This window comes from Sesamum indicum, linkage group LG1, assembly GCF_000512975.1.
Source record: "Sesamum indicum cultivar Zhongzhi No. 13 linkage group LG1, S_indicum_v1.0, whole genome shotgun sequence".
Lineage (NCBI taxonomy): Eukaryota > Viridiplantae > Streptophyta > Magnoliopsida > Lamiales > Pedaliaceae > Sesamum > Sesamum indicum.
In genome coordinates, this window is record NC_026145.1 from 8680801 (window position 1) to 8693502 (window position 12702).

At 36.3% G+C, this 12702-nt stretch overlaps 2 protein-coding genes across 2 annotated transcripts; both read right to left on the reverse strand.

The window, feature by feature from the left end:
- On the reverse strand, window positions 63–4539 carry LOC105159399 (U-box domain-containing protein 4). Its single transcript, XM_011076453.2, is given in 7 exon segments — window positions 63–146; window positions 243–1339; window positions 1342–2254; window positions 2381–2497; window positions 2614–2892; window positions 4085–4153; window positions 4307–4539. Coding segments are annotated over 5 exon segments (2463 nt in total). The 5' UTR covers window positions 2890–2892; window positions 4085–4153; window positions 4307–4539; the 3' UTR covers window positions 63–86.
- LOC105159408 (DEAD-box ATP-dependent RNA helicase 5) lies at window positions 6059–12230 on the reverse strand. Its single transcript, XM_011076465.2, has 13 exons — window positions 11507–12230; window positions 11281–11405; window positions 10693–10800; window positions 9735–9815; window positions 8957–9035; window positions 8577–8662; window positions 8438–8494; window positions 8264–8331; window positions 7944–8012; window positions 7698–7791; window positions 7138–7302; window positions 6958–7050; window positions 6059–6550 (listed from the first exon to the last, which is right to left on the reverse strand). The coding sequence occupies exons 1-13, from the start codon at window positions 12132–12134 to the stop codon at window positions 6455–6457; spliced, it is 1749 nt and encodes a 582-aa protein (XP_011074767.1). The 5' UTR covers window positions 12135–12230; the 3' UTR covers window positions 6059–6454.

Here is a 12702-nt window from a genome sequence, read left to right on the forward strand (position 1 = left end):
AATTATTTGCACAACAGAATTTACACACAGATTACAATTTAAACCTAAACTATTCTACAACACCCAAAAAAGTCTTGACACCAAAATCAACCCCTACCGGCATTACCATGGCGTTGGTTTCTGAAGTAGCCAAGAAGTTGTTGAGCCTGCAACAAGAGAAAAGCAGAACACCATCAAAATAAAAAATGAACAGATCAAATAGAACAGAGGAGAAAATAATTAAGTCAGCATTATAATTTCACCTTTTCTCTGGCTCTAGGCGTTCCTGACTGTGAAAGTGCCACTAATGGGGGAACAGCACCTTCCTGGAGAACCATGTTGCAAAATCGATTGCTGTTAGTGCATAACTGCAGAAGAGCAGCAGCAGCATTCTCCTTACCTCTTCCAGAGCCCAGTTCAACGACTTCGACCAGGACAGGGATTCCTCCTTCCTGACCAATTGCCGTTCTTCCCTCATGAATGGTGGCAAGATTTGATAAAACAGCAACTGCCTTATCAACCATCCCAAAAGCCGGGTCCATTAACTCTACGAGGTATTTCACTGCACCGGCCTGCACAATTCGAGCCTTGTTCTCATGGTTGATTGACAAGTTGAATAGAGCAGTGGCTGCATCTTTCTTGCCTCTAGGAGTTCCATGTCCCAATAAATCCACCAAGGGCTTGATTGCCCCCGACCTTCCAATCTTGATTTTGTTTTCGTCCATCACGGAGAGGCTAAAGAGTGTCGCAGCAGAGTTCTCCTTGGCTTCAGGGCTCCCAGTCTCAAGCACATAAATTAGGGGTTCAATTGCATCAGCATTTGCAATGGCAGACTTGTTATTATCATTGATTGATAGGTTCAGAAGAGCAGTAACAGCATTCTCCTGTACTATTGAATCTGTTGAACGAAGTAGATTGACGAACAAGCTGATAGCCCCGCAATTTGCTATTATAATGCGATTGTCCATATTATGCTTAGCCAGTAACCTGATTTCAGCAGTGGCATTTCTCTGCACGTCAATGGAACTACTTTTAAGGTCCTCAATCAGCTTCTTGACTTGAGCTTCAACTTCTAAGAGCTCGGCCCTCATTTCAACAGTGGGAGAAGAAACTACTCTTGGACCAAATCTCTCCGACGGCCTGCGCCAAAATGCTTGACCACGAGGTCTTGTCTCCAGCCTAGATGGGAAATCATGCTCTCTTCGTGCAGCATTTGGATTAGTGGGACGTTGCGGCTCTGCTGGAAGCTCCCCGGAAGCATCACTGGCATAAGCATCGGCGGGGGATGCGCCTTCATTGCCGTCTGCTGCTGTTTCTTGTGACAGATTGGAATTGGAAAGAGGGCTGGATTGGTTCGGTTGTGGCCCTCGGATAACCGTTCATCAGCAGCAGCCCCAGCAAAGTTTCTGGATGGGGACATCAAAAGTAGACCACCAGATCTTGAGCTTCTCTCTCCTGAGTGGTCTGACCTGTCTCCAGAACTTCGTGGTGACACTCTATCCATGTCCAACATAGTTCCATTTATAGCAGCTTCTGTCAATGAATCCTCAGAATATGAACGAGGGTGGGTTGGAGATGTCCCCAGTCTTTGGGTTGCATTAGACGAAATTGAACTCTTCATTGGAGAACCTAAAGAACGATCAGGTGTGCCAGAACTATTGGCCCTCCTGCCTCTAACAGATTCAGCATTTGCAAGCAGGGAAGAAGGCTGGTGTAAGTTGGTGGTTTTTGTTGGATCAGGCAGCTTCACATTGTTTGATTCACACCAATTTGCAATGAGTGCCTTGACAGTGAAATTAGGAATAAGGTTTGTGTGTGCTAGAGTTTGCCTTGTCTTTGGGCAAACAATAAGTCCAAGATCTATCCACTTCCGTATAAAAGCCCGCTCATATGTTTGTCCAGATGCAACTATAACAGGATCTGTCATGAGCTCAAGTGAAAGAGGGCAACAAAAATCAGCAGGTATTGGAGGATTACAGGATTGGGACTGTTTCATCATAACAAGTAGGTCGTGCATGTGCGTAACCAGGGCAATCATTTGATCTATATACTCAACTTCACCAGCCTTTTCAGCTTGTTCAGCATTTTCTTTAAGTTTCTCAAGGGCAACAGCCTCAATTAGAAGTTCCTGGTTTGATTTCAAGCTCAACCTATCAGCAACCTTTCCCAGGCTCTCAGAGCTAGCCCCAGAGTCCTCCAGGTGATCCTTAATAGCTTTCATGATTATCAATGATGTTTGTTCTGATCCCATATGCTTTAGTTTTTGTACACAGTGCTGCAATCAGCAATAACACACAAAACCAACACAACATAAAAAACTACCCCATAATGCTAGGTGCCCAAATAAAATCTTTTTAGACAGAGCAAAAAGTAAGAAATGAAACAAAGTCATTGCAGTTACCTCAAGGGATTCAGCATTGAGCTCAGCAGGTAGGCAGTGAGAAGAAGCTTTTAGTATCTCAAGACTTTTCAAACCATGAGTACGAATATTCACCATGAGTGATTCAATTTGTAAAACCTACACACCGGAGCAACCATTAGCCAGGACAAACTTAATTTATCAGAAGACATCTAAGCAAATAATGATTGGAAAGGTTAAAGTTCACAACTAAAGTAGAAAATCCTATCACGTACAAAGTAAACTTTACTCGTTAGTGGTTGCCAGCTTTCAAGTATCTCTCTTGATTCATCAACAGATTTGCAGAGTCCTGCGAATTCTATTTGAAGCAATTCATCTGAAGCAATTTCAGCATCAACAATGGCATCAAAAATTGGCTTTAACAACTTCATCATCTCTTCAATCTTTTGATAATATCTCTGAACTGGTTCGCATTTTATGCTGTCACAAGATGACAACAGAAAAATCCTAGTGATGCTGTTGAGAAGTGATTTTAGTGCTGATATCTCCATCACCTACTACATCAAAGAAACTACTAGTCTCAGTGAAAAAATCAGCATAAGATATCTTCTAATGAATTCAGCTACAAACAGCATGAGGTAAGGTTTGTCTGTTTGACACAGAAGAATAACACAAATTATTATAGCAACAAAAAGAAGGGGCTAAATTAATAGATAACTAAAATCACAAGTCCAGCATTTTTGGAACATTTGTGAGGCACTCCCATGTGGCATCATCTGCATCCTTGCTGGCACAGAAGCCAGTAAGGACATGTAGCAACACAGGGATGGCTATTAGATTTCTTAAATGCTCATTTGGTTGTATAATACAGCACAACCTTGTAGCTGAAATTTTCAAGAAATCCTTCAACTTGTTTGACAAAAAGGGATCTCTAATCACACCGCTTCACAGCAGCCAAATCCAAATTTCAGCACCAACCTACTGGTCTTTGAACTACAGACTATTTAACTAAACCACGAACCAAGGTGATATTACTATATAATAACCAAAACCATTTTGCACCCAGAAGGTAAACTCGTGAATCTGAAATCCCAAGAATTTTGTTTCTTCAAATAAAAGACAGTAAACTAATACAATAGGTTCTAGAAGAGACCGAAAGGGGATACTGCAACCATTTTAGAAAGACAGAACTCCAGATAAATTTACAAATTATGCAGCGCACATCTCTCTGAACAATTCCAGAGGCAAAACAGTGGTACAACAATCCAATACTTTACAATCCACTCCTTAATATAGCTATAAGAGAAGGGCTATGAAGGATCAAAATTATTTTGAAGATTACCCGTTCACCTTCTCATGTTCAGTGCACTTAATGACCAAATAACCCTTCATTAAGTAGCAATCAACTAATGCCATTTTCTACATCCTTCAAAATCACTGTACAAGAAACAGTTGGTGCCTACAAGCCAACTTGCCTCAAAATGCTTAGACCAGCTCATTTGTGCCACAACTACAGATCAGCAGGCATAGTTTCAACATTTCAAATAACAGTGCAAGTCATTTCCAATGTAAAAAGCAACCATAAACAGAAAAGAAGTACTGCAACAACAATGTTAAAACAAATACCGTAAATAGAAAATTCAATGAGAGAGAGAGAGAACACAGTTTCAGCTGCAGATAGGGAACACAAAAACAATTCCATGCGAAACCAACTTCAAGAAGAAAATATAGCAAGATTACATGTACCCTAGAGTCAGCTGCCACAACTGCAGAATCAGCAAACGATCAATCAAACTTCAAGTCACCAGTGCCCAACTGATTCAATGCAACAAACAAACAAAAAATTAGCCGTCAAAATCCTCGCCATTAACTACCAACAAAATAAAACAACCATAACAAATAAAATCACACACAATTAAACATACACATACAAGCAAATACAAAAACATCAACTGGAAAAGAAATTACCACAAGGCTCTTAAAGTGATACAACGACAACGACAACTACAGAATGGACGAGCGGGACTAGAACAATCCAACGATACAGAAAGAATTTGAACAGTAATTCGGGCGGTCAATGAAATTAGGGTTTAGGGGAGTAATTGAGAGACCAAAAGAAAGAAAGAAAGGCGAGGAGGAGTCCGCTTCTCCTTCCTTCCTCGCTCTCACAAATTCTCGGACGTATCGTGGGTTTATCAATTCCGTTTTCCTTTCTGGCAACACGTCCGGGTTTGGATCACCTGCTCCCGCCTGCACGTGCCACTGATTTTTTAATTTTTTTTCCTAGTCGTAGATTTTGACGTCAACGAATTCGGAATGCAATTAGCCCAAAAGTCACTGACCTATCCACTTCACAACATTTATTTCAGTGCCATATTTCAAACCTCTGAATTATTCGACTGATTAAAAAATAATATTTATATTACAGATATTTACATTTATATTTTCTTATGTATTCTTCATCTATATTATTATAAATAAACGGATCATATAGATACCGACGGGTAGTTCGCATACCACTTATATCAAAATTTTAAATACCAAAATTGTCCTTCCGTTATTTAACTTTTCAACTCATATTGAATTAGTTATTCAATCACGTTCCTTAAGAAAATTAACTCCATGCAATTACTGCACTCGCCAATTAAATTTACTCACTTTTGTTTAATTTTATTATTAATTAAATTAAAAATAATGTATTAGTATTTATTTTGCATGTAAATATAATCATCACTATATGATATATGAATTGTATAAAGTTTTTAATTTTTAATTATTGACAATGTATTAAAAAAGTTATCAATAGTTTTTGTACGTAAAGTTGTAAGGCAATGATAAACTTTAATATACAAACACAAATTAATTATGAATTTTAATAAAAAAAATTAATAAAGCTATGCGCGTAGATACTATGTGCCATGGTATTTAATTTACATAGATTATTCTTATTTTTACGTAATTATATACAACATCAATAGCCCAAAAAATAGGAACAGTTTATGTAATGACATTGACGGTTTTGGAGGACGTGTAATTTTTTAAAAAAATATGAATTGATTGTGTAAATTTTATAGACATTTTTGATGGAATTATAATAATTAGATCATAAATCATGGGGTGTAAATATAATTATCTCTTAAAATTATTAAATTCTCGGGCAAATAAATTATGTTAATCAAGATTATTGTGATGAGATAGAGACTTCTTTTTATCTAATAAAACATTGAGATTGAGCTTTGTATGTATATGAAGCTTTTTTCTTAATAAGAATCTGTAATTTGGTATTCTTTTATAGATGTTTAGCATAAAATCACTAATATATTTAATCAAATTTTAGTACCCAGTATGTTAGATGATATGTATATCCATCCATATGCAACAAACCACCTCTCTCTCTTCTCAACAACTTGCAATAAATGATGCAGCTGGTAGAGCTATTAGGACTTGTTTGGTTAGTTTTCATTTTTCATTTTTTTTTAATTATTACATTAAATATTGTATAAAATAATAAGTATATATTCAGATTAAAAGTACTTTTAATTTTTATGATATGATTATACATGAAAAGACGTAATAACATAAAAATATATTTGAAGTAAAATACTCGGTACAAAAGATGTGAAATATTGTTTAAAAAAAATTACAAAAAGATACAGAAGAATGAATTTCCTGAAATTTATAATCCAACCTCACAAAAATAATGATACCACAATGCAAAAGTACAAACTGGAAATTGAAATAGAACCTTTAAAAAGAAACCACATGAGACCTTAGAATCACAGTAGTACTCTATAACAACACAAAGAAGCATCATCAAAATTTGTCCAAGAAAACCAAGTGAAGAATTATTAGCTAAAGAGGAACCATCAAACTGCAATGCAACAAAAACCCTTGGAATAAATTAAAAATTATCCCATATTTCCAATTTTCTATAATAACAATTAACAACTACAAGCAAAACCAAAATTGATCTTCCTCGTCGCCTTGATTTACTACTTACTAAAGATGCAAGGATTTTAACTGGTATTTGGCTACTCACCGCTGAATATTCATATTTCTGGTGATGTTTAACTGAAAAAATTGGAACAATGTTGACAGTTTCCTGAAACCGTTGAATCAATCTTCGTTATCAGAATTATCAAACGTTATTTTTGTAGCTTTGGGAGCATTAGCATTGATTTCCCTGAAATGAGCACCATATAACTTGGATTCCTGCAGAAGTTAACAACAAGAACTGCAGTCAGACCAGAACTTACTAAATGACTCAAATGTAAATACAACATTATGCACAAAAATTTTGAATATAGAAATATATTATCACACCAGAACTTACTAAACTATACCCAGATTTATGAACCACAAGCACAATGATAGACATCCATTATCTTACATACAATGTCTTGCCAATTGATCTCACAGACAAAATACACTAAATTTTCTCAAAGATAGGGCATTGATGTTTGTTCATTTTAGGTCTCAGGAAGCCAAAACGTGCTTTATTGACGGTAGATAACAGCCAAATGGAATGACGTACTAAAACATTGAAACTTTAACGCATATAATCTGCTCAGAACTCCTAACAAACATAATTTATCACTTCAAAAGGGTATATGCCTGACCTTTTTCTTGACATGAGTCCCAAATTTCAGTAAGGATTCAGGCACAACCTGCTGAGCTTCCCTGAGAACATTTATCAATTCCCCAGCAAGTCCCTGGAAGTATTTAGTGCTAGCATCAGCAATGGCGTATAAAATACGCAGCAGATCAGCAAAATATTTACTACTAAGATTTCAGTGTACCTTGTTTTCCTTTGTAAAGAAGGTGTGAGCCACTCCCTTCTTACCAGCTCTACCTGTTCGACCAATTCTGTGCACATAATCCTCTGTTGTGAGAGGAAAACTATAATTTATCACAACTTCAACGTCAGGAATATCCAATCCTCGAGCAGCCACATCAGTTGCTATCTGCAGAAATACAAGAAAAATCCAAGCTTCATTGAATTTCAGCATGACATAATTGAGTAACTAGTGAAAATACAACAGGCAAGAATGAGAAGCATCTAACAATTGTGTCCCACAAGTGAAAGTGAAAGAACAGTTGCATTATAAGGAGAAGAATATAAAGGTAGCAAAGAGTGTAGAACGGAGGGAACAACCTTACAATATTTAGTAAAGGAAAACAAATAACTAACAGTTAGCGTAGATAGGCAGAACTAGGACACATGTGCATAATGTATGGCATCACTGCGATCACTATTACTTCTGGAATAGTATGAAACATAATTATTGCCGATAAGTGTAAACAAAACTTGAACCAGAGCAACTTTTTATCGTTCTTCTGAGAAATGCCTATGACATACCATTAGAGGACATGTTCCCTCCTTAAACAATGATAATGCTTGGGTTCTGGCATGCTGGGCTTTATCGCCACTTATAGAAACAACTTTCCAACCCCTGAGAACCAAGAAGATAACAGCAACAAATATTATATATCTAATAAATGCAAGAACACAGCCTTCAGTATTCAAGCATGTATGAACATGACGCATCAGAAGCAAAGTCACATGTCACTTGCTAGGGAAATCAAAATGTGAAACAGAAATTACCTCCTGTTAAGCATATTCTCCACCCTAGATGCTTCTTTCTTGTATAGAACAAAAACCAATACTCTATTCCTGCCAAAGTTTTGAAGTCCCCGTGAGAATCAATTTTGAAAACTATCCAAAAAACATAAACATTTCATATGTGTTTTTTCCTGTTGGACCATGCCAAACTGCAAAACTAATAGTCAAAAAAAGTTATGAACCGTAGAAGTTCAAGAGTTTCCTGGTTATGGTTACCATTTTACACCAATACTTTGAGATTCTTCAACTGCTTATGCCTTAAATGTTAAACTAAGTACATAATTTACACCAGCAACACTTACTTCCTAGACTTGTGGTACTTCTCTAGCAAAGTCTGCAACCTTTCATCACGTGCTCGATCATCCAACACCTACAATATCAAGGCAAATGAACACTTTCTGATAATGCAAATGGACGTTCATATTTATCAGGCAATACCTATTTGTGGTTAGTTTTTTCATTAACATTATCCATACCTCTACTATTTGCATGACATCATGGTTGGCAGCTAAATCTTCGGAACCCACAACCACCTGCAAATATACTTTCCAAATAAAGAGAGCCGAAGAAGGTAGAAGGTTAATTTGATATTTTGACTCTCACAGATATCCATACCTTAACTGGGTGGGGATCCATGAATTCTTGAGCTAATTGATGCACAGGTGGAGGCCATGTCGCACTAAACATTACCATCTGGCGAACTGCACATCTCATATGAAATTACACATATCAGAAAAAAGCATATCAAATGTTACAAGTGCCTACTTAATTACTTATTAAGTAGAAATGATGAAAGATTCATATATTTTATTTCAATGCATTTACTCATGTAAAAAATAGATTAAATGTCTCTTATAATAGAGGTAAGAGAATAAATGATTCCATGGAAATTAAGAACAAGTAGACACATCTGATGGAAAGTTTAAGGTGAAAGTACAGTACAGTGGCAAATTCAACATGCTTAACCCATATGCACTCAAAGTTCAGAATCGTACCAGATGATGTTTGACTTAATATTGAGCGAACCTCAGGTTCAAATCCCATGTCAAGCATTCGATCAGCCTCATCAAGAACCTAAAACACAAGTCACTGTGAGAAACATTTGTTGGATGGGGCTTAAAAGTGACATAGGCATTCCAATAAACACTCCACAGTCAAACAGCAGATAGGTCAAGCACCAAGTACAAGCAAAAAGCATGATCAACTCATTCAATCTAGAGAATGAAGAAGGGGCCAGGGCAATCCCATTTCAACCAGAGACCTACTTCAACTAATAGCTATTTTGGCAAGATTGTACACCCTCCATGTATAATTCATGTAATCCTAGAACAAATAACAGCCAAACCAGAAAATGAACACATTGTGTTGTATCAAGCACATCCACTAATGCTAAGTTTAGATTGATCGCAAGATATGCCAATTTCTCAAGCATTTACCTAACCATGTCTATCCGAAAAAATTTGCCAACTTGCACAAATTACATATTTGCCCCACATTCTCCTGGGACATTTTTTTTTCCTGGAGAGCATATTAAGCAATTTCATGCAACATTAGATTTTTTTTTCCAAAAACCAGATTTGGTAAAGTTTGAATGAGTTGTACTGGAACAATAATTGTTGAAGTGTAAAAGAAAGGCAACTTCTCCCATCAGATACTCATCAGAAACAAAGAAATGACTTGTAATATATAGCACGACAAATACTCAGAGATGGAAGTGAAAATCGCAAATCATTCACCAAGAAACTACTCATTATTACCTAATTTCCTACTTACCACGAAAGATACTTCCTTTAGGGAGCACACTTCCATTTCAATCAAGTCTTTCAAACGGCCAGGAGTCCCAATTACAATGTCCTGCATAGAGCCACATATAACAGATGCTTGAGGTATTCATGCAGATTGGATGGAACCTAATAGTTTGAATCATATACAATAAACTCTTTATAGAAAAATAAACAAACACTAAAACCTGACTTATCAAATGCATCTATCAAACTCACTGTATCTTACACTTCATGCACAAGATAATGTGACAAAGTCCACCATGAAGTGCATATGTGAGAAATAATTATGACCTCAAAAATTTATCTTTGGACCTTCTCAAATAGTTTGAAATCAATCTCTTCACAGATTCATGAGTTCAACCATTCTACGTTCAACTACCCAATCAATTTCATGTAGTGAGAATATTAACTAACTTCCGAATAGAAAATGAAAAAACATATACGAGTTCTAGACTACACAGAAGCATTAATGAAGACAATGGTTTGAATTAGTCATACCCGAAAAAAGTTGATACCAACTCGTCCTGTTTCTTCAATGTTGTAGAGTATAGATGTAATTTAACAATAAGGGTCGGTTTTCTTTGTTCTTTGCCTAAGTAAAAGCTCACGTAGCATGCCAATAAATGTAGCATCTTTTCCCCTGGGATCAGACTAGTAAAATAATACATATTTGTCATAGGGTAATAACTAGATATGAATAATAAATAATGGGATGTCAATGATCCTTCTACATATTTGTATTAACTGAACATTATACATATATTGTTAATTATAATTTATAAGCATCACAACTAACACAAATTAGAGAGGCATAACATGACATTACTTAGCAGCCAAAAGGAAAGACTTATGATATCATTCTAATTATGGATTGGATCACAGCAAGGACCATAATCATCAGAAACCAAGTTGAAATATGCTCAGAGTTTAAGGCCACGATGTCTTACCACACCAGATTTTAGAGAAGATATCTGTGGCCCTTTAGAAGTTCCTCCATATATACAAACTGACTGCACTGCACTAGGCTTCCCAGCATCACAAAGAACGTCGAAAATCTAACAGATTTAGGTAGCACCATCAGTCATACATTTATATAGCCATCGACCGAACATATCAGAGTTTTAAATACATGCTTTCAGGCATGAAATATGTAACTGACAACAATCATGCTCATGGTTTTAGGTTATTAGGTTATCATTCAAACGGCTATTATCTAAAGCAAGTAATCATTTGTGGAAATCAAATCCAAGATTATAAGTTATGGTAGAACTGCAGTTTTCTGACTCTGGGAAAGGTTGAATGTGCATACAGCTCGAACAGAAAGCAGAAACCCTAAATTTAGGCACCTGTGCCCCCGTTAGCATGCAGATACATTTTTCCCAAGTGATACTTAAGATCCTCAATATCAGCTAAATACCGGAGAGCACTGATGTTGAGCAGTTTAAGAATAAACCAGAGACAAATACACTAAGCATGCTTCGCAACCGACTACAGTTAGTAATACAAAGCCTGTTATCGCTAAATGGAGAACATACTTGTTGAGCTAGCTCCCTTGTAGGTGACAGAACAAGGCAAAGTGGATTCCTTTTCTTGGCAGTCTTACCCTTTCGCTTGCTTAGTACGTGCATAATAGCAGGAACTCCGAACGCAATTGTTTTACCTAACCAACCGAGCAACACAAATTTTTGATCAAAAACACATGGCAAAACAGAATAGAATCAAGTAATGTAACAACAAAAGGAAGAAAAAAGAAAAGCGTACCAGACCCAGTTGCTGCAATTCCAATAAAATCGCGGCCATCAAGCAGAAAAGGCCATGAATGAGATTGAATTGGTGACGGGTTATCAAATGTCTTGCAGCATTCTAAAACCTCCCCAGGAAGCCCGGACTCCGCGAATGAATTCAATGCCTTGTATTTTGAATCATTAACGTTCTTCCCAGATACCACCACACCACTGCCTTCTCTTACCTCGTCAGTTGCATTCTTCTCCTCCTCTTTTTCTTCTCCCTCTCTGTCCTTTTTCTTCTTCTTTCTTGTTTCTTCAACTGACCCATTACTCAGAGTCTCCTCTTTCCCCACCTTGTCTTTCTTCTTTTTCTCTTTCGGAATTTCTACAGAACCATCATTCAAAACCTCCTCGTTTTTCTGCTTTTTCTTCTTTTTCTTGTGGATCTCAGCCGAACCATTTGGAATCTCTTCCTCTTCTTCTTGTTCCTGTTCCTTATTCTTCTTTTTCACATCTTTATACGATTCCCCAGCGAACTCAGCATCAGCTTCATCGAGCTTTCTCTTCTGCTTGTCCTTGTGCTTTTTCTGACGCTTGGATTCGCCGTTTTCCATGGAGTTTAGAGCTTCCGTTTCAGTATTATGAATCTTTTGGCCGCCCATAATTAGGAATAAGACCCCAAACCCTAGAGAGAAGCGGTTGGAGATTGTCTGAGGTTTTGGGTGTGGCGGCAAATTCTGCTCCACTCACCGAAAATAACTCTTAAAGCCCTGTTGGGTTATTAAAATTAACCCTTGACTTTTAATTATATAAAATAGATAATGTATAATTAAGCTCCCCACCGTTTTATGAAATTATACGTTGATTTTAGGTAATTTGAAAAATTATTTTAATATTTTTAAAATTTATTTTATCTAATAAATAAGTTTATTCGTTTATCAAAATTCACTGAACTTATTTATATTAACAAAAAAGACTTATATTTACTCTCGATTGACTTAATACTAATATATTACCCGTAAATTAAATATTTCTACGATCTAATTACCCTCATACATTTTTACACGTTAATGTATATAAATAGATATATCTTCACTATTATAGCGCTAGTTTAGTCAAAAAAAAATATTTGACTTATTATGAGTCAATAATAAGTCAATTGAGGAAAAATATCAATTTTCATTCAATTTTTTTTTTTGTTAATATCAGTAAATTCAATGGATTTTAACT

Excerpts from the sequence above, each read along its gene's own strand:
- LOC105159408 (XM_011076465.2), bottom strand. The coding sequence starts at position 12,134 with ATGGGCGGCCAAAAGATTCATAATACTGAAACGGAAGCTCTAAACTCC. Across the intron at positions 9,816-10,692 it reads CTTCTCTAAAATCTGGTGTG|GACATTGTAATTGGGACTCC; the intron begins GTAAGACATCGT and ends GGCTCTATGCAG. Across the intron at positions 7,303-7,697 it reads AGGGAACATGTCCTCTAATG|ATAGCAACTGATGTGGCTGC; the intron begins GTATGTCATAGG and ends GTATTTCTGCAG.